Consider the following 18,461-nt stretch of genomic DNA (forward strand, 5'->3'; position numbering starts at 1 on the left):
CAGTTCCACAGCCCCGTTTATAAATCAGGTCATTGATACAAGTGCCCTGCCGCGCTGTCGTCTGTTCTCCGCAGAAGGTGCCGTGGAGCTTTCGGGTGAGTCCCCAGACGGCTGTGAACGGCTGTCACCGTCAGATGTGCAGGTCTTAGCTCCTACCTCAGCATGGGATAGGCTTGAAGGTGTGTTTGGTGTTCTCCATCAGCACAAGGTCGTACCTGCACAGCTGTGGTCTGCATAAACACAGTAATGCAAGCCAGAAAGTGAAAGATCAGCCTTTCTTGTATCACCTCCCAGTCAAGTCTCCCAGCATGCTGGAGGCTCACATTTAATCAGTCATGTTCTCAGGACAGCTAGCTTGAATTCCACCTAAAGTGAGGTTGAGTTCAAGCCTTACCGATGTCAGGGATACCTTGATCATTCTGTTCTTTGTTATCTTTGGCATTTCCTTGTGGAAAAAGCAACACAAAAGTCAGCAAGCAAACTGAGGCTCTGGAGTTCATGGTTCCCTCTAAGCCAGTCTACACTTGTGTGCACCCTGAGCGGGGTGGTCCTTCCAGCTCACCAATTCCCTGGTGCCAGTGTTAGGGATTGTGCTGGCACTTGGAGCTGGGACCAGGCATTGATCTGGCTTAGAGCTAGACCAGCCAAAAAACAGTGGAAACACTTACGGTTTCACCTGGGACCACGTGAGCATTGTTAATTAGCACTGGAGTAAGGAAAAAGACAGGGCAGGACATCCCTCCATGTGACAGCGACACATAATGGTGTTAAAACAGTCATGTAACTGTGCTCATAGTCTGTAGCAGCTCCTCCTAGGAGAGACTAGACAGCCTCTGATGAAAAGTTAGGGCATTTGCACCTGCTTTTTAAAGGTTGTATGTGGCTCTTGGGCTGGAAGTGACTGTGGAGATAGGGAACAGGAGAAAGTGAGTGTCAGCAAGGGGGAGGTGCAGAAGGACTGACTTTGCTTATTAGGTATATACACCGTCTTTTCCTTATTGCAAGGCTAAGATAAGCTGACCTTCATCGTCTGCAAGCAAACATGTTCCGCAGCTCTGTCCTTTTGTTTTTGCTTCACCCTCCTCACTCTGTGATATGCAATCCTTGTTTAACCCAAGTTTAAAGCATGGTATGGATTGATGTTCACATAGCAACATAGGGTCAACCTAAGAGATTATGTACTTGCTGAGCTCAGGTAGAGATCCTGTCCTGCAAAGGTGCCCTAGAAATCAGGGAAGCTTAAGGGTAGGACTCCAGAGCAGAGGTGACTGAAGCAGCTGTAGAGGTCTCATCCGCAAATAACCTAGCAGGTGCCTCACGATGTGGACGGTAGTCAGTGCGTTAGGGCATAGCGGCAAGCAGCTCCCAGTTCCTGGAATTCCAGGAGTAAATTAATCTCCCTGCTTGGCTGGACTTAGAAATTGGCTGGGTTATAAAATGTGTATTTGGGGCTGGATATCTGTATTAGATTTACCTGCAGTCTAGAGTTCGCGTCCGGGCAGCTTCTCAACAGTTGTTTTCCTGACCAAAGGTACAAAGGTCAGGCCACATCAGAGTTGGGCCACTAAGTACATGTGTTTAGTACAATAAGACAAAGTCTGTGTTCAGGTGCGTGCTCACCTATGGGATTTGTGTGTAGGCACTAAAGACAGCATTTATTCCTAAGGCAGGTGTACAAGAGTGAAATGTGAAATAAAACTAATTCTTCTGGACAAACTTAGCCAGGCCAGGAATGTGGGAGATTGATTCACTTCTGTCCAGTCTGCAATGGCTTCTAAACCTCTGCTTACCTTTCTGGATTTGTAAGTGACCGGAACCTCATTTGGAGAATCCTGAGTTTGAATTTTGGGCCAATGACAGATCCTGTGGAAAACGTCAGGGAAATCCTTTCTATATTTTCAAAATCCTGGTCAAATCCAACTAGCAAAGTGATTTGGTTGTAACGCTGAAAGGCTGAAACTTCTCTAAAGATAAAGCAGACAAGGTGTTGGAGAGTCACTAAGGGAATAGCACCACTTGTAATACATTCAGTGTGATATTAGGAACAGTGCTGGGGTGAGGACTGAACTCACAATCAGCTTCTGATTTACAGGAAATTCAGGTCTCCAGGTGTGAACCTGCTCAGCCACTTTTGCACTCAGTTATTCGGGGTGAGAGTGGGGACACAGAGGTCTGATGTCATTTGCTCTGGTCCCAAACCAGAATCCCCACTGTGATGCTGTTTTGAATCCAAGTGGCCCAGACTCGAATGATGTTTGTACCTGGCTGTGTGTGCAGACCTGAACACTGAGTCACTTGTGGAGTCTGGAGAATACACTGCTGTATATAGACATCTGTTTGTAACAACACTGTATGGCTGAGGAAGCTCTACAAATGGAAGACTGTACCTTGGGGGTATTAATGCCCCTAGCTAAATTTCTGGTAGGTCTCTTCCAGCAAATGCAGCAGAAGCATCTGTGAAACAGTGCAGTGTTGAGTGGAATGAATGGAAAGTAATCCAGCTTTAAGCACAGGCTTAGAGACATGAAAACTTGCAGGGCTGGGGTTTGACAGGATGGCCAGTTCCACTTTGAGATATGCATGAAAACAGAACCTGTCTTGGTGCAGAAGCAGCACAACCGTGGCCATGACCACACAACACATTCTTTATATCTCTGGTTGTATGGCCATCGTTTAAAGTTTTCCCTTAGGAAGGTGAAGAGTGCAGTTGTGATGGAAGTGTATCCTGGTTGCAATGCTCAAAATGTCTGGTCTTGTTGAGAAGTTTTAGGAGTCTGACAAAATAGGGCAGGTTTTAACCTGCCAAAGGTGTTTCTGATGCGTGTGTGTGTAGGCAAGCTGCCTGGTGGGCTGCCACACACTCGCTGGTCCTGTTGTGCAGCCTCAGGGAGCTATGCAGATTGCTCCAGTGCAAGCAGATATGGCTGAGAGAGTATGCAGATAGAGAAAACTAGTTGAGCAGGACTTGTTTGTCTGAAGCGTGTTATGATCAATTGGGAATTTGTATGTCAACATAAGACCAGTCATTAATTTGCCTCTCCAAGTGAAATGAATTGATTTGGGTGTTACATAGTCAGGCTCAGGTTCATCCCAGCTGTCTTGGGCACCCAGAGCTGCAACGGAATACTCCCTGGAAGGGGAAGGAAAGAGGGGGAGATGTGTTTTTTTCCTCCTGCTTTAGTGGAAGTGCAGGACAGCTGTGCCCCTGGCTGAGATTGTCCACTTCAGTCCTTTAGATGACTGCGAAGAGCCCAAACCAAATGCCTGGGCTGTCAGCTGCTCTGCGGCAGGGAAGCCTGTGAGGATTGCGTAGGGCCAGGAAAGCCCTAAGGCATGTACCCTGCCAAGGATCAGCAGGGAAATGAGAGGAGGGTATCTTGCCTCCTCGCAGATGCAGTCATACCAAGTGGTTTGCTAATATTTAGGGACCATAGATGGGTAAGACTTACGGGTTAACTTTAGATTCTGCCTCCTTCCCAGTTTCATCAGCTAGTACAATGCTGAAGGTGCCTCTTCTGGTGTCTTTGTTCCATGTAATTATATCCACAAAGTAGTGATAAACTGAGGAGAGAGAGAGAGCACAAGCTTGGTCAGACTCTGCATGCTTGCTTTGCTTTCCAGCCCAGCTCTGTGCCTGTCTGGAGCTGAACTGCAGTCAGAGGATGACTTCCTCCCATTCAGTTCATCTCTAAAACCTCTTTCTCCATCCCTTTTTCCACCTCCCTTTGCAGAGATTGCTAACAGAAATATTAAGAGATGTGGGAAAGCCCTGCAGCAAGGGTTACACAAATGGCATGCAAGATGGCCTTTCAGCACACGCCCTCTCACTCCCTGCCTTCCTCATTCATTTTCAGATTGCCTTTTCTTTGTCCTATCTGCCTCTGAATGTCCACTCCTGAACCCCTTCATTTCTTTTTTGCCATCTTTCATTTGTCTTCTCCGTCTTAGAGCAGAATTGTCTGTTCTTTCCTCTGCTCTGTCAGTCACAGAATTCGCTTGCTGACCAGCCATAATCCCTGCCCATGGCTTGGTATGTTGGTGGCCACTGAGATGAGGAGAAACCTTGGGGAAACCTTTTTTTACACCGATTCTCCCTTGCCTGGGCCCTTTCCCTGTGCCTTTTGCTTTTGTCCATGGTAGCTCTTTCACCTGTTCAGCTCAGAGCATGCCTTTGACTCTCATTGTTCCCACACAACTTTTCCTTGCACCACACCTTGTGGTGTGTTGTTTTGAAACACAGCTTAGGAACTACCCTTTCATGTTTCATTTGCGTGTTCTCAGCAAATTTCCTAGCACCGTAAGCAAGATGAGCCTGTTCTTAACACATCTCTAGCAAGCAACTGGCTTTCCACAGCACCGGGCAGGTTTGCAGATAAAGAACGTAATGGCAAGGCTGCAGATGGACACAATTCTACCCAGCAGCTGCTGGCTTTGCTTCTAAAATGCTGCCTATGATGCCAATTGCAACTAAACGTCCCTGCTCAGCTGCTGTGGAAGGAGGCAATACGCAGAGAAAAACGATCTCAGAAATCTTAGTCACTTACTGCAGAATGGCTCTTTGTCTGCCGTATCAAAAAACATACTTGTCACTGGATGGCTCTGTTGTGTTAAATAGCTTTTCCACTCATGGGTATAATAACCTATAGATGACAGTTTGTAGAGGAAACAGAGTTACTGCACAGGTAGGTAAGCAACTAAATTGCTGAAAATAACAAAGCAAGTATTTAAGAAATAGCATATTGCTTGCCAGCTGTGAGGTGGTGCTGTGACACATGCTCCTGGGCTCTGCAGACTTGTACCAGGGCTGGGTTTGACTTGTGTAACTAAAGCCAGCTGAGTGTCTAAATATGCCTGGTTACTGCTCAATGCTTATTTTAAGGTCAGTCTTTTTTCCACACCTTATGACCATCCATGGTCAAAAAGGATTTCATTTTGCAGTGCAGAATGAAAATCATCCCCTTTTTTGTGAGCTCATTTCTGGAACTGTCAGGGGGTTTAACATCAGCATTTCAGAAATGGCAGCCTGTCACATCCAGGCTGGGACACCTCTGTGGGTCAGTTACGAACACCCAGAATGCCCTTTGTCCATCACACTGCCGTTCCTTTTACAGTCAAGAGGGCTTTGTGGAGCTGAAGATTTCTTAGAAAAGATTCTGTTGTAGTAAGAACATGTCCCTGTCCCTCAAACTCTGCAACTAATGGACCTTAATTCATTGTTTCTGAGACTTTTGTGTAAAGATCCCATCTTGTTTTGGCTTTTCCAGTTCTAGAATCCTTTACACGTGCATTGTGTTCTAGACCGTAGTGCCATGTGACTGTACAAAGAGCAGGGACGTTTCTCAGGCCTGTTTTGCCTGCAGCAGAGGTTTGTGGCCCTGCAGATGTCAGTGAGACACCATCTCAACAGCTTCAGCGGGAATAACTGACATGCTTTCGCAAAGCACCATGTGGTGTTAGCCCTTCAGCAAAACACTTGTCACACTCCAAGTCTCAGTAACAGTGGGCAGCTCTGTCAGACACGTGTGTTCAGGATGTATTTACATTCCCTGGATCCTCACCTAGGATGGGGCACGGCATAGGCCAGAAGGTTTTGCAGCTGGCACACTTGCCATTCCGGTAATTCCTGTAGGAGTCACACGGGTACGCCGTGATATTGCAGCTCTGTTTCAGGGATGACATGAACAGGAAAACAGACCTCTGGTGGTCACATTTAAAATACTGCAATCCTTAATCATACACAGGGAAGAAACATTTTGTTAGCAACCCTCGTGCTTCCGGAAAACAGCATCAATGCACTAGCTAAAAGGGACAATCACTGACCAGCCTGAACAGCAGATTGCATGGGGCTGTGGCAGAACACTAAGTGGGCACTGGCCTCTCCCTTTGAGTGCACTCAGCTCTGCCTGTGTCTACTGGTGCAGTTTCAGAGGATCCAGCTGTAGACACTATTCAGTGTCAGGTGTTCTCTTCTTTTTGGTGTAAAAAACTCTTTAGAAAGACATAACAAATAAAATGAGGTGTTGCATGAGCAGCAAAATGGGTGAAGCCTCATTCCCATTAAAAAAAAATCCATATTTCCTATGGATATTTATTTCAGGTTTGTTTTCTATGCAGATCCTTTTGGGTCTCGAAAGGGTTGAGTTCACATTACTGCCTTTTCTTCCATGAGGTACCTTCTTCACCCAACTTCCACAAAACCATTGCTGCCAGGCTGGAAAGGGTAAAAGCTTTCTTGCACTCAAGACCAGGCCTCTGCCTTCCAGACTGCACTGCCTGTCACTGCCAAGAAAGGGGCATTGGGGTCATTATAACCCCATTCATCTTGAACCTGTTTTCTGAACAGGTTCTTGCTATTACTTGTCTTTGGAGTTTGTGTGTGTTCTAAGAAGTAATAATAATATTATTATTAGTAGTAATAATAATAATAACCCCACAGGTTTTCTAAATATATTCACAAAATAAAGGCACAAATCCACCTTATAACTCAGTGTATGGACAATTATCCTATTTGCATTTGTGACAGAACAGGATTAATCCTGATTCGTATGGCTTCCTGATACACATCAGCTAACCCCCTCTTCCACCTCTGGGCCACGTCAGTGCTGGGAAGAGACTGCTGTTATGGTTTTCCCAGAATTGGGCTTCATGTATTTTCTAAGCAATGATGATGTTTCTCTGTCCTTCTCCTCTCTTTCTGTCAGTGTTTGTGCAATTCAAGGCAGAATGAATTACCAGAAAATATTGTCAGTGGGCAGCCAGGCTGGTCGGTCCCACCGTTGGGGTAGAAGTCAATGTGGCCTAATGCTTCTCTGTAACCTAGTCCTGATAAAAGAAAATATGAGAGGTGAGGAGTGGGAATATTGAATCATAAAATGCAGAAGAAGGAAACATAAGAAAACAACTAGGGGGAAAAAATAGTTATTTAGCTTTAGGATGCCTGCCTGTGCAGGAATATTAATGTCATTCATCTGTTTAGGCAGCAGGCCAAATGGCTGTGACCCAGCTGTGTCAGCTTAGCAATGCTATCAAATACCTAAAATAAGTCAGTGCATGCGACTGTACAAACTCTGGCTTTTTGTGTCATTGTGTGTGGGAGAGGAAAAGGGATGTGAAACACTGTGTATCGCTGTGCTGCTGAAGTCTGAGTTCTTGGAAGGGCTGGGAGAAGATGAGGTCAGAAAGCCGAGCCCAGTGGGTCCGGATGCCAGTGTGAGCAGAGCGGAGGGCTTGCATTGCACTGCTGTGGGTTTGGAGATGTGCTGTGCACCGGCTGGGAAAAGAGAGGGCTGGAGGAGATTCCAGATTCACCCTGGAGGAGGGTTTAGCCTATGGGAGGTGGGATGAAGAGTGCAGGGAGCCACTGGGTTGGGAATAACTGATCTGCTATGCAAGGCATTCAGCGGTGTGACTAGCTTTTGGGATGACCCCCCAGTGTGAGGTTAGTGCGGAGCTGCTCCGGCAGGACTGTGTGCTGGTCTCAACAGGGGACTGCTGCACCAGTGCCTAAGTCCTTGCTATTCATGGGCCATGAGGTTGTAATTGCTATAAACCTGCGGCATGTTTGAAATGCAAATAAAACAGCAGCTCCCGAGGGAGTGCTGATGACAGTGAGGACAAGGCAGGGACACAGAGCCCTTCACAAGCACCACTGAAGGAGACTGCTGCTCTCCTGGGATAGGGGAGCAAGGATCACTGCTGCCTACCAGAGCCCCTGCTTTCCCATGCTCCCTATCAGCCTCTAGGTTTCTTTGTTATGGTAAAGAGGACAAATATCAGGTACCATCCGTGTCTGAATGAATGACATCAACAAACTGTGCATCTGTAGGGTCCAGCCTCTCACTGGGTGGTTTTCCTCGGTACAATGGGCCTGCTGGGTCAAGACCTGCAACACAAAGCCAGGCACTTGGTGTCACTTGAGCACTGACTGTGGTCGTGGTGAACAGCTATCCTTGCAGCAAAAGGACTGACAGGAGGAAGAGCTTACCCGTGATTCTTCCAAGTGCACCATCAAACAGCTGCCCCACAAAGCCAGAGATGTGTGCTCCCAGGCTCACTCCTATCATGTGCATGGAGTTAAGGGATGCTCCATCAATCTGAGATTTAAAAGTACTCGTGGTCACAGATTTTAGGCACATGAAAGGCACAAACAGTATTAGGAGAAGGAATGTAAATGTATCTCGCTACTTTTCCCACGTTCTCCCTTGGTGTGTTCCATTCTGTGACTATTCCCCCTTTGATGATCCCACAGTACCACCAGCGCTCATGTTTGAGGCCCATATCTGACAGAGCTGTGATGAGAGCTGCTCAGGCAATGGTTGTATTTTACTGTGGCAGTGACTACAAGTATGGAAGGAGAGAATATTCATCAGCCCCATGAGAACGATTCCATTAGCCCCACATGTAGTTCCTGCAAGAATTCCAGTGTCATCATTGTCTGTACCTGTGCAACATCTTAGAGGAGTTGCAAACTCTAGTGGATGCCCACAAGCTTACTTTTGGACATACATTAAGTGGAAATAGAGTTTCTATGTATGGGAAAACATATCTGTAGAGTTTTTTATTTTTATATATAAACTGAATATTGCAACAAAATACCATTGTACCAAGACTGAGGGTAGAGTTTGGCACTGCAAGTACAGCTGCACTTCGAAAAAAATAATATATTTCCTTTTAGGAGTTTATTTTCCCAGAACTGCTGCTGTTTTAACCACTTCCTTTGTGCCCTCTCCATAGGGTGCCTTAATGACTGTATCATAGTGTGAGTGTTCAACTTACCAACGTCTCATCAATCAGTTTCTTCAGAATCTCAGCAACTCTTTTGCAGTTTCTGGAAGCATGGCTGTAGATGAGAGTTGTTGCCCCATGGTTCCAGTCCACAACGATGACATTCATGTCTTCTACAGAAAGCAGGAGGTGCACCAAGTCTGGGATCCAGACGGGGGCAGAGCCTGTGAATCGGTACCCATGGATGATGAAGGTAGTTTTCTTGGTCACATCTAGATACTTGGAGGCTGGTGAATTGAGCTTTTCAGCACAGGTTGGGTTCTGTCTGGTGTAGAGCAGCAGCTTCACGTTCAGGTGTGTCCCTACCAAAGCATTGCCGATGCTGAGAGTTGTGAATGCAGGGCATGTCTCCTCGGGATCTGAAAAGAGCACAGTGTGGCAATCCTGAGGTTAGCACCAATGCATTTGCTTTGATCCCTTCTTCCTGCCAGCCTGCACAGGCACAGGAATATATGTTGTGAGCTACCTCTTTCCTCTCCATCATGTTCATGGCTGGAGCTACCCTGAACCTTAGGCTTTCTTGTCATGTTGGAACAAAGACAGCAGGTGTACCATCTTGGAGCAGCACAGTCCTGCTTCCACTAGCATCTGGGAGATGGCATATACTCTCTCCAAGAATCCCTCTGGTGTGAGGAAAGGAATTAGAGACTGACAACCAATTGTTGTATTGGTTTGAGAGCAGACCCAGGTGCTCCGGACAGGTTCTAGAGTAAAGAGATACCTTCATGGTTTGTTTGTAACTGGAGCTGACAAGCTGCAGAGGATCTTGCTGTTGTGAGGGACAGCTCAGTCCTTCATTTGTGTTTGCAGATGCAGCCTGCTGTTTCAGACTGCAAAATGGGACACCCTTTGACCGCATGAAATACGGTACTGATACTGTTTCATACACAGCTGAAGAGTAACTGAGATTTATGTAAGTGCTGCTTTATGGGATGGCCTCTGCCATTTGAAAGCCTGTCTTTGTTCCTTGCTTTTCCAGCAGAACACCAGCTGAGCCTTCTGAGTCCAATGCTATCTCCAGCAGGGCACTGGGAGGGAATGGAGTAGCTGTCTCCAGACAGGCACTGCTTATGAAGGCTCTCTCAGGTTTTGTAGCCTCTTCCTGCGTCACAGTCCTTTTCTGCAAATCCCCTTAATCTGATTGAAGAACCCTGTGGGAGAGTGAGTCTCTCACACATACAGCCTGGGCTGCAATTAACTGTTCAGGCTGCAGTTGCTAGAGAAATCTTCCTGAGCTTTGTTGTTTGAAGGGCTGTGCAGTAGGTAGAAGGGTTTAGAAACCCCACAGCTGTAAGCTAATTGAGCTCGAGCAAATCTCCATTGCTCTGTGCATTTCAATTTCCAAATGATGAAACTCTCACAGTTTCTAGGAGCAACTTTCCTTGTTCTCCTCCTATGGAAATCAGAAGCGTAAGAGTGATATAAATGCTATGTGCCCAGCACATAAAATGATCCGCTCAGTTGCCATAGTTCTGCTAATTACTTTGTAGAATTCCCAGGAGCTCCAGAAATAAAAGTTAATAGGCTGGAAGTATGTTGCAGTTAAGTCCAACTGGATATTTTAAATTGCTACCATAAATTCAGAAATAAATTTTAGCACTAGAAACCCATGGAGTCCTTCCTGTATAAAGCCTATGGTAAAATATGACTAAGTGGGAGAGGAGTGGTAGAAAATGAGCCCTCAGCCAGGCCCAGTGAACCTCAGTTGAAATCAGTGGCCTTTGAATTGAGGGTGTTCTGCCTCTGTAATGCTTCAATCAGGGCTCACAGGGGCAGTGGGACTCTGGGTCCTGCCTGCAAGAGTAAAGGTGACCTGCATGGCTGTCTCCTGAGCAGCTTGCTCTCACCTTGCTCTTACAGTGCTAAGATGCTCCAGAGAAGCAGCAGTAAGAGCTCCCCTGTGACACTGCTCACATGGAGATCTCAAAGTAGCTAGCAGAGAAAAGGCATCATTTTTTGCTGCTATACACCAGCATTCACAGTGATTCTCAGCGACTGTCCTTTAGGTGCTACTGCAACATAAATAATACAATATTTCTTTTTCATTAATAACCATTGTTTTATTCTATGGTATTTTTATATAGTCTTGTTAGTCGTCTTTACCACCGCTGAAGCTGTAGGAGTACAGGCAGAAATGCAGGCAAGAATTACTTCTACATGGTGCAAGATCGCACTGATTGCTTCATTTGTTTCTGTATCTCCTGCATTGTGCTGAGACTTGCCCACAGGAGCGCTATGTTTGTCACCAGAACAGCCCAAACCTTCTGCTAAAGAGGAGGTTTTAAGGATCTGATCAGCATTTGCTAATACCTAACACAGGAACTGTTTGAAAAGCCTTGTTATATCTGCACCAAGTCTGTTAGATTCGTTCTATTTTGATTAACAAAATCAGATCAGTGCTAATAGTGGGGGGAAACCTGCCAGCTTCTCTTCAGGCAGGCTGGTGCATATCCCAGACTCATCCACCATGTGTTACAAAAGCTGACACATGAGGACCGCCAGTGATCCTGGATTTGCTCTTCATTCTGATAAGCACAGCGAATCCTACGCAAATGGCTGGAATTGTCTTTGAAACTCCAGCATGATTTCTCTGATGGACAAGAGGCTGATTGAGCTTAACTCTGCAAGCAAGTAAGTGAGGTGGAAACAGACCACTGTACTTAACCCATGTCCAACAGTCCTCTTCCCTCAAGGAAAGGTGAATAAATGTGACAATTAACTCAGTGTCCCATTAACTAGCTTCCAGCCCTGTCTAGGTCATTAGCTTGCTGAACAGCCTCAGGCAATTCACTTTCCTCTGTCTGCTCAGTTTTCTGGTGTGTAAAATAGGATGGCAAACACTAGTTTCCTCACAAGCTTGAGATCAGCCTCAGAGGTGCTAATGCAGCAGGATTCTGAAGTTCTGAAGTTACATATATGAATATGAATATATCTATATATATATGTGTAACTTCAGAACCACATTATATATATATGTAGCTTCAGAACCAGGCTTTTTCTTCCTTCTGTCCTGGATGTTCTTCTGCTCTGGATGTATCTGTCCAGGATGCTCACCCTGCGCACAGGCAGGGTTTGCAATAGTGGCATTTTCAGGGCTGTGATCTGGAGGCTGTCTGCATGAATAGAATAGCAGCTGAATTTTTTAACTCCACTGGTCTGTCCTCTTGCAAAGTGAAGTTCCAACGGATTTTCACTTCAGAGGGTCAGATTTGCAGTTGTCCTAGCTGTGGTCCTTGGAAGACTGTATTTCCACAAAGAGCCTGTGAAGGGGGCTGCTCTCCCAGTCAGTGCTTTGCATGGATCTCAGATAAGCATGTTGCCGCTTCTGTGCCTGCCTGCAGTTTCACTGACACTGAAAACAGTCACCTTGCCTGGGCTCTCTACAGTGTGTTCCAACAGATTTGTCCTATGCATCAATAATGAGCCTTCAGCTTTAAGCACATTTCACTACCATACAGCAAATCCCAGTAGCATCAGTGAACGTTTCTATCACTTTTCCAAAGAGGGAGCATGCCCTCTACCTCTTAAACTGGTCTTCAGTATCTCACTGGGTTTCCTTGGTGCCTTTTTCCACTTCTTACGACTACATTTCCTAAAGCATATTTAACAAACCAAGCAAAATGCGACCCCAGGATTACTCCAGAGAACCCAGAAATACAAGTTATTATTTACAAGAATTCTTCTGGGGTTTCTTTAATCCTATGTTTTCCCTATAAAGCAGAGAGCTATAACTTGACTTGCTCCCATGAGTATGGTAGCACAAGGCAGTACATTTGTTTATTGTTACACAGGTTGATTCTTGGTAGGGCTGTGAGGATATCAAATGAAGCTTATGTTCACGAATGGTAATTCATCCTTTGCGTCTGTCATATCAGACACTGCTGAGAAGAAATCACTCTTCTCTGAAGATTTCAAATGACATTTTCAGTGTGGATGGATAGTACTTATATAAGAGGAATGTTTGCAAAGGGAGGAAAAGATAATAAAAATGACTGCTGGTTTTATATTTGGAACTCTTAGAGCTGACTACATTCATGTAACCCGTATAATTTGCTTTGCCAGAATAAATAATGCTGGTGAAAAACCCTACGCAGTAACTGTAATGCAGAGAGTAGATATATTCATGCTTCTGCAAAGCACAGAAAGCGTGTTATATTTGACAGAAACATTGAAAACAAATGCTTGGTTTCTTACCTGTTTTCACCGCATACAAAAGGTAGATCAACACAACGCACAGCCTCAGCATATGGATTCCCACATGGAACTTCTGCAGGTAAAAGGTTTGAAGGATCCCACAATTTCTTTGGCACGTATCTTCTGTCTCTGACAACAGTTTGCTCTCTTTTTTTTCCCTGACAGTAACCGTAGGTGTGGTGAAAGGAGGAAGTTACCAGCCAAGAAATGAAGACCAGTCTTTAGTTATACAACTAAAGCTTCTTCTGAAAAAGGTGGGGCACCTTCTATTTTACCAGGTCTCCTTATTTTAAATCTAGTTTGCCCTGGGAAATGACTAATCCAAGACACAAATGGTTTGGTATCACTGTAAGCAGCAATTTGACTACAGGTGTTGAAACTAAGGGAATTATTGCATGTCTGTCTGTTGCAAAGAATGTCAATAGGCAGTGGAGAACCTGTGTGTCACTGCAAGTGTGATAAGCATCTGGGCAGGGCAAGCGCCTGGTTTCACAGGGCCCTACATTGAAGGATTCATACTCTCCCACATCCCTCCAGCTGTGCTGAGCACTCTGGCCCAGCATCCCTTCTAACCTATGAGACCCTGTCACCTCAAGCAGGAGGCACAGCACTATGGTGTGACCAAGAGAAGGTACCAGTTTGAGTCAGTCTGGGTCTCCACTGGGCTGTCAAGTGACTGCTGTGTTGGATGACACTACATCTGGCACCCTCACCAGATCCATATTTTCTTGCAGACCTGCTGGAACCTCATGAATCCAGCTCTAATTTAAGTAAGAAAGGGTTTTCTTTTTCCCGTGCTGGATGGCAGGAAGATGGCAGATGTAAAGACCACTGTCAGGGGCAGGAAAGGAAGTCTGAAGCTGGAGCTGGAAGATCTAGTGGCAGAATTGGAAACATGAGGTGGTGGGAAGTTTGTTAAGAAGTGAGGGGAGCGGAGAGCAGGGATGGCTGCTGTGTAGAAGCTATGTGGTAGCTTTTCCTAATGTTTCCTTAGCAAATTCTTCTAACACAGACCAGGGACAGGGAACATGGGGAGGATCAGAAACACCTCATTAAGCACAGGCTCTGCTTACTTTCCCCCGGTGATGATCCAGTGAGGAGCTGCACTCTTACAGTTCCCAGTGGCATAACTGTTTCTTTGGTCCATTCTGTATGTATTAAGCATTTTGACTTTGCTAATTCTTGGGTTAATCGTTAGCTCTGCCTGCTGGCTGGCTGCTGCTCTTTCCTGTTCAGACAAGTGCCTGCTGCTTCCCTGGTGCAGGCGCAGGTTACGCTGCAGCCATGGGTGCAAGCCCAGTAACATACATGTTTGCTTCACAAGCACCTTGAGCTCTCCATCCTCATACAGTTCAGCAATCAGTCTTACAGGACATGTGCTATGATGCCATTTGGTAATCACACAGGCAAAAGCCGTGTTATTTTGAAGAGGTTACACATTGAGAAAAGACACCAAAAACACTGGAGTCTGGAAGCTGCAGGCTCCAGGGAAGTGCTTTTTCTGATGCACTGGCAAAAGAAAGTAACTTGGAATATTGTTTTCCTTCCAGTTCCTTTCTCACCTCTACCAGTAATCCTAAACTCTGTCAAAATATTTGCTCCTTAGCAAGTTCTGCCAATGATGTGAAGGAATTGGTCCAACAGTGAAACAGGCAAGATGAACAGAAGGCTTTTACCTATTGCAAAAGACATATCAGAATCAGAGATAAAATGAGAAGAAGAAATCAAGAAGGCATTGCCTTTCTTCTCAGCACAAAAAGAGGTAACAATTTATTGCCTCAAGCTAAGGCCTGCTTGTTTCTTTTCCCCATTGTTTTCCTCAGATTTCTATTTCCCATCTGAGATAGCACATCCAAGTGGCTATCAATTCAATAGGTGGTACACTGGGACTGGCAGGCTCTTCCTTGTCAGCCTCAATCTTCCCTCAAAAACCAATGATTTTGAGTAACTACTCAAAAATATGCTATTTTTTTAGCACAAATCAGACTGTCTGTTTGCAGTACATGTACTGGCAAACATACCCAGCATGTCAGCACTGGAAATGCCAGTATTACCACCACCATCAAACCATGAGATGAGGCGTTCAAATAACCACATATGTTTACAAGTTACTTCCAGCTCTTGAATCCTGTTGACCAATCTGTCATGCCTGCCCCACACAACCTTCCTCAGCCACACACTCGTTAAAGATGGTAACAACTGACTTAGGGATATTAGGTTTTGTACACTGAACTCTCACCACAGAACACATAGGAATACTTCTTGGGACATAAACCTTCAGAGTCAGAAATGATCCCATTGTGAGTTTTGAAATCAAAACCAACTTGAGACAGTAAAAATAACTTCTTTTATTACATGTAGAAAACATTTACGATTGAAACTGGCACCAACTTAAGAACAATTTAACAGAAGATAGGAAATAATTTTACATAAGAGAAACATTTTTTATATTAGCTCTGAGGTGTCAGGCAGCCACTGTTATTTCACACTTATTACAGAAGCATTTTAAACTGTGTGTGGCCACTGTTTGAGGCTTTTTCAGAAGTGCTGTTTCCTCCTTAGAGAAGCCTTTGACAGCGATGGTCAGCTGAAAAATATTCTTTATATTGCATTCATGCATCCACAGCATGAAATCTCACTGATTCACTAGTTTCCCGTGGGAGGAACGTTTTCATGGAGATACTGGAGAGCCAAATCTGTCCACTTCATTTCTTGCTCTTTCACAGACTCAGTTGTTCCACCATTGTCTTGCTCTGGTTCAGGAAGCTCATTCTGAGAACCAAAGAGAGATACACTGCATTTCACACATAATACACTTCCTGAAAGGAGTAGGTTACTAAGACTTCATATGGGTAAATACACAAATCCACAAACAAGACCAGAGGGTGTATCTGAACAATACATATCATACATACTGAGCCACTTAAAAATATTACTAAGCCCAGTTGTGAACAATATTCTCTTCACATGAATATGGTGCTTAATCTGAAAGGCAAATTGGTTTTCCAGGCCCCTGGGGTGTTGCTATACACTCCGACTGCACATGCAGTGAAGGAGAATATACAGCAAATGCAAAATAATAATAGTATAATGCAATTATTCTATTGCTCATTTCCAATGTGTTTCTTCTGCTGTTGCCAAGCATACAGATACTGTATTTATTATAGCTCTTATTAAGACAAGTGGTTCTGTAATATGTTACTTTCCTATGGCAGGTGAGAAATCCTTCCTCTTTCTGCATTCAGAACTCAGGGGTGGCTGTGCTGTATCAGTAGTAGAAGTCAGGTGCAACATAGAGCTGCTCACAACACAGTAAGAAGGAGGTACAGTTTAACTGAGATTTCATTTTCCTCCCTCATATTATTTGTTCTCTGTGCTGATGTATTGGTGCAGTCGTAAGGAGTGCTTGTTGTTTCTGCTAGATACCACTTGGGCAAGAATTGGGAGTTCTAGATCTCTGGAAACCCCAGCATGAGCTCAATAAAACGTTTCAGTTTTGAAAGCAACATATGGTTTCAGCCCCTTTGAGTTCATAGGAATCTCTCAAGTGAGCACTACGATCAGATGCTCAGGACAGGCTCAAATACCACTCTGCAGCCATTCTATTTGCTCTTTGACAATACCACTGAGTAAATCTCCTGTGATTTTGTGCTGGTTTTTCTATGTGATCAGAGCCAATCCTATCCCTGGGGATCTTTATATCCACAGCCAGTCCTTTTTGCCATTGTTATTTAACGAAGCTTCCTGCTTTGAGGCTGCCTTCTGTATGTGACTGTAAGTAGCTCAAGAAATGACTGCAAGGAAAGACACCACAATGTTTGGGCACAGGGTAAAGGCAATTGTCAGCAAGGAACAAGTTCGTAATTATTAGCCTGTCTAATAAAGGTTATTCCAAGCAAAGAGGGGTTTGGGCTTCTGTATCTGAGAATCACAGCTCTCCAAGATCATTCCTCAAGCCCAAATCTTGGCAGGATATAACTTGTATGCTGTATATATGGATTTTGGAGGTGTGTAGCTGCTCCTTGCCCTCTCTGAAAATGCAGCGGTGTAAGGGCTAAAGCTTGAGCTATGTCACCAGCAATGTGGAAATGTCTCTCTAGAAACTAGCAGCCTATCAAGTCCCCGTGACCTTAGCATGACTGCTTTGTGAATGCTAGCCAGGGCAAAGCTTGTGTACCAGAGAGAACAAGGAAAAGGAAACTCCTCGGATATCTCCCACTGCCCTGGTAGTTTCAAGATGGCTAAGGAAAGGTGTCATTGTGGGAGATCTGAAGTTTCAGTTGTGGGCTTTATGGGATCAGAAGTAACCTTTTTCCAGCTGCACCTCTCTGGTCTTGTAGCTGTACAACAAGCTGTACACTGAATGAAAAGACAGGTGCCATGCATTGGATGCAGTGCTACAAACGAGTCATACTACAGATGCCAGTTTGTTCACTACTACCCTTGAACTGGCCACAGCAACACTGTATCTGAATAGACTGTTTAGGAAGATATTTGAGAAAATTTTGGTTTTTTAAAATGGAATTTCAGAAAATAAAGAGTAACCAAGACTCTCAGCATGTGACTGTTCCTCTGTTCTACTAACCAACTGGGAAACCACTTCAAACACTAGCAACAGGAAGGGGAAACACAGAGAAAAGGCACTTCTGCTTCTCCCTGGTGCCAAACCCAGAATTGTGCCATGGAAAGAACACTCAAGTTGTGAGATTTTTCCCCACAGGGGAGTGGGGGAGAGAAACATCCACATCCTTGTATGCCCACAGGAATGACTGGCATACAGGACATGAGTGAGTCACATCCATCCTGGGAATCTTTTGCACACATAAGCTGTACCACGAGCAATACTCTTTGTGCTGTTTCTTGGAAGTGGCTGTGATAAACACATCAGCCTTAACTGTGATTGATAAGAGCAGTTCACCTACCACAGGGATAGCTACATCCTCGTACGGTAATTTATCTTCTCTCCATGCATCGTCGATCAAATCCAGGATTCTGCCATCCCTTAGCACTTCGCTGTCCATCGTTGTAGAAGGTGAGGACAGCTAAATCTGTGACACAAAGCAGGCAGTACTGCTAACAACCACATCTCTAACCAAGTAGTTGGAGTTTGGAGTACGGGCTTGCTCCAGTTCTGATCCAATTTCTATTAAGCTTTTATGGAAAACCTTGATTTTCCTAATCCACTGAAAAAGGGCTATGTGGTTATAACACAGGAGAACTACACCTGGAAAGCACACTATCAAACTGAACTGCAGATACATACATTCATCTCTAATGCATATCGAAAACTAGCCTCTTATTATTAATTATAGATTTACGTATGTTTATAGCTGCCGACCCTCAGAAATCTCTTTTGGGTAAGCTTAAGGACCTAGAGCTTCCCTGTCCCCTCTTACTCTTCACAGAACTGTTGCTTGTGTTTGGTGCCTGCTCACTTTCTGTCCCTGCTCAATGCTGTTAACTCATCCACACCTTTGTGAGTC

The 18,461-nt window shown here is 44.8% G+C and overlaps 2 protein-coding genes and 1 long non-coding RNA gene across 4 annotated transcripts in view; 1 reads left to right on the forward strand and 2 right to left on the reverse strand.

Annotated features, from left to right (window-relative positions):
• Positions 1 to 137: 137 nt before the first annotated feature.
• On the reverse strand, positions 138 to 13,902 carry LIPH (lipase H). Its single transcript, XM_057428990.1, has 10 exons — positions 12,979 to 13,902; positions 8,776 to 9,143; positions 7,985 to 8,093; positions 7,781 to 7,882; positions 6,733 to 6,822; positions 5,559 to 5,726; positions 4,545 to 4,640; positions 3,450 to 3,561; positions 1,791 to 1,964; positions 138 to 230 (listed from the first exon to the last, which is right to left on the reverse strand). The coding sequence occupies exons 1-10, from the start codon at positions 13,028 to 13,030 to the stop codon at positions 158 to 160; spliced, it is 1,344 nt and encodes a 447-aa protein (XP_057284973.1). The 5' UTR covers positions 13,031 to 13,902; the 3' UTR covers positions 138 to 157.
• A 158-nt stretch (positions 13,903 to 14,060) lies between these two features.
• Positions 14,061 to 16,940, forward strand: LOC130609732 (uncharacterized). The gene is made up of 3 exons (XR_008974861.1): positions 14,061 to 14,128; positions 14,585 to 14,740; positions 16,194 to 16,940. It is a non-coding gene; the product is annotated as an uncharacterized LOC130609732 (long non-coding RNA).
• The window catches only part of ANAPC13 (anaphase promoting complex subunit 13), a 78,535-nt gene continuing 75,380 nt past the window's right edge, over positions 15,307 to 18,461 (reverse strand). Inside the window, exons 2-3 of one of the 2 annotated variants that reach the window (XM_057428992.1) lie at positions 17,901 to 18,002; positions 15,307 to 15,750 (exon numbers count right to left, since the gene is read on the reverse strand). In XM_057428992.1, the coding sequence (XP_057284975.1) occupies positions 15,625 to 15,750; positions 17,901 to 17,999 (225 nt within the window). In that variant the 5' untranslated portion in view covers positions 18,000 to 18,002 and the 3' untranslated portion in view covers positions 15,307 to 15,624. Of the gene's footprint in view, positions 15,751 to 17,900; positions 18,027 to 18,461 lie in introns of both variants that reach the window. The other variant, XM_057428991.1, reaches the window with a different exon arrangement.

This window comes from Pezoporus wallicus, unplaced genomic scaffold (assembly GCF_028554395.1).
Source record: "Pezoporus wallicus isolate ANWC-B61680 ecotype Strahan unplaced genomic scaffold, APGP_CSIRO_Pwel_v1 contig_593, whole genome shotgun sequence".
Classification (NCBI taxonomy): Eukaryota; Metazoa; Chordata; class Aves; order Psittaciformes; family Psittacidae; genus Pezoporus; species Pezoporus wallicus.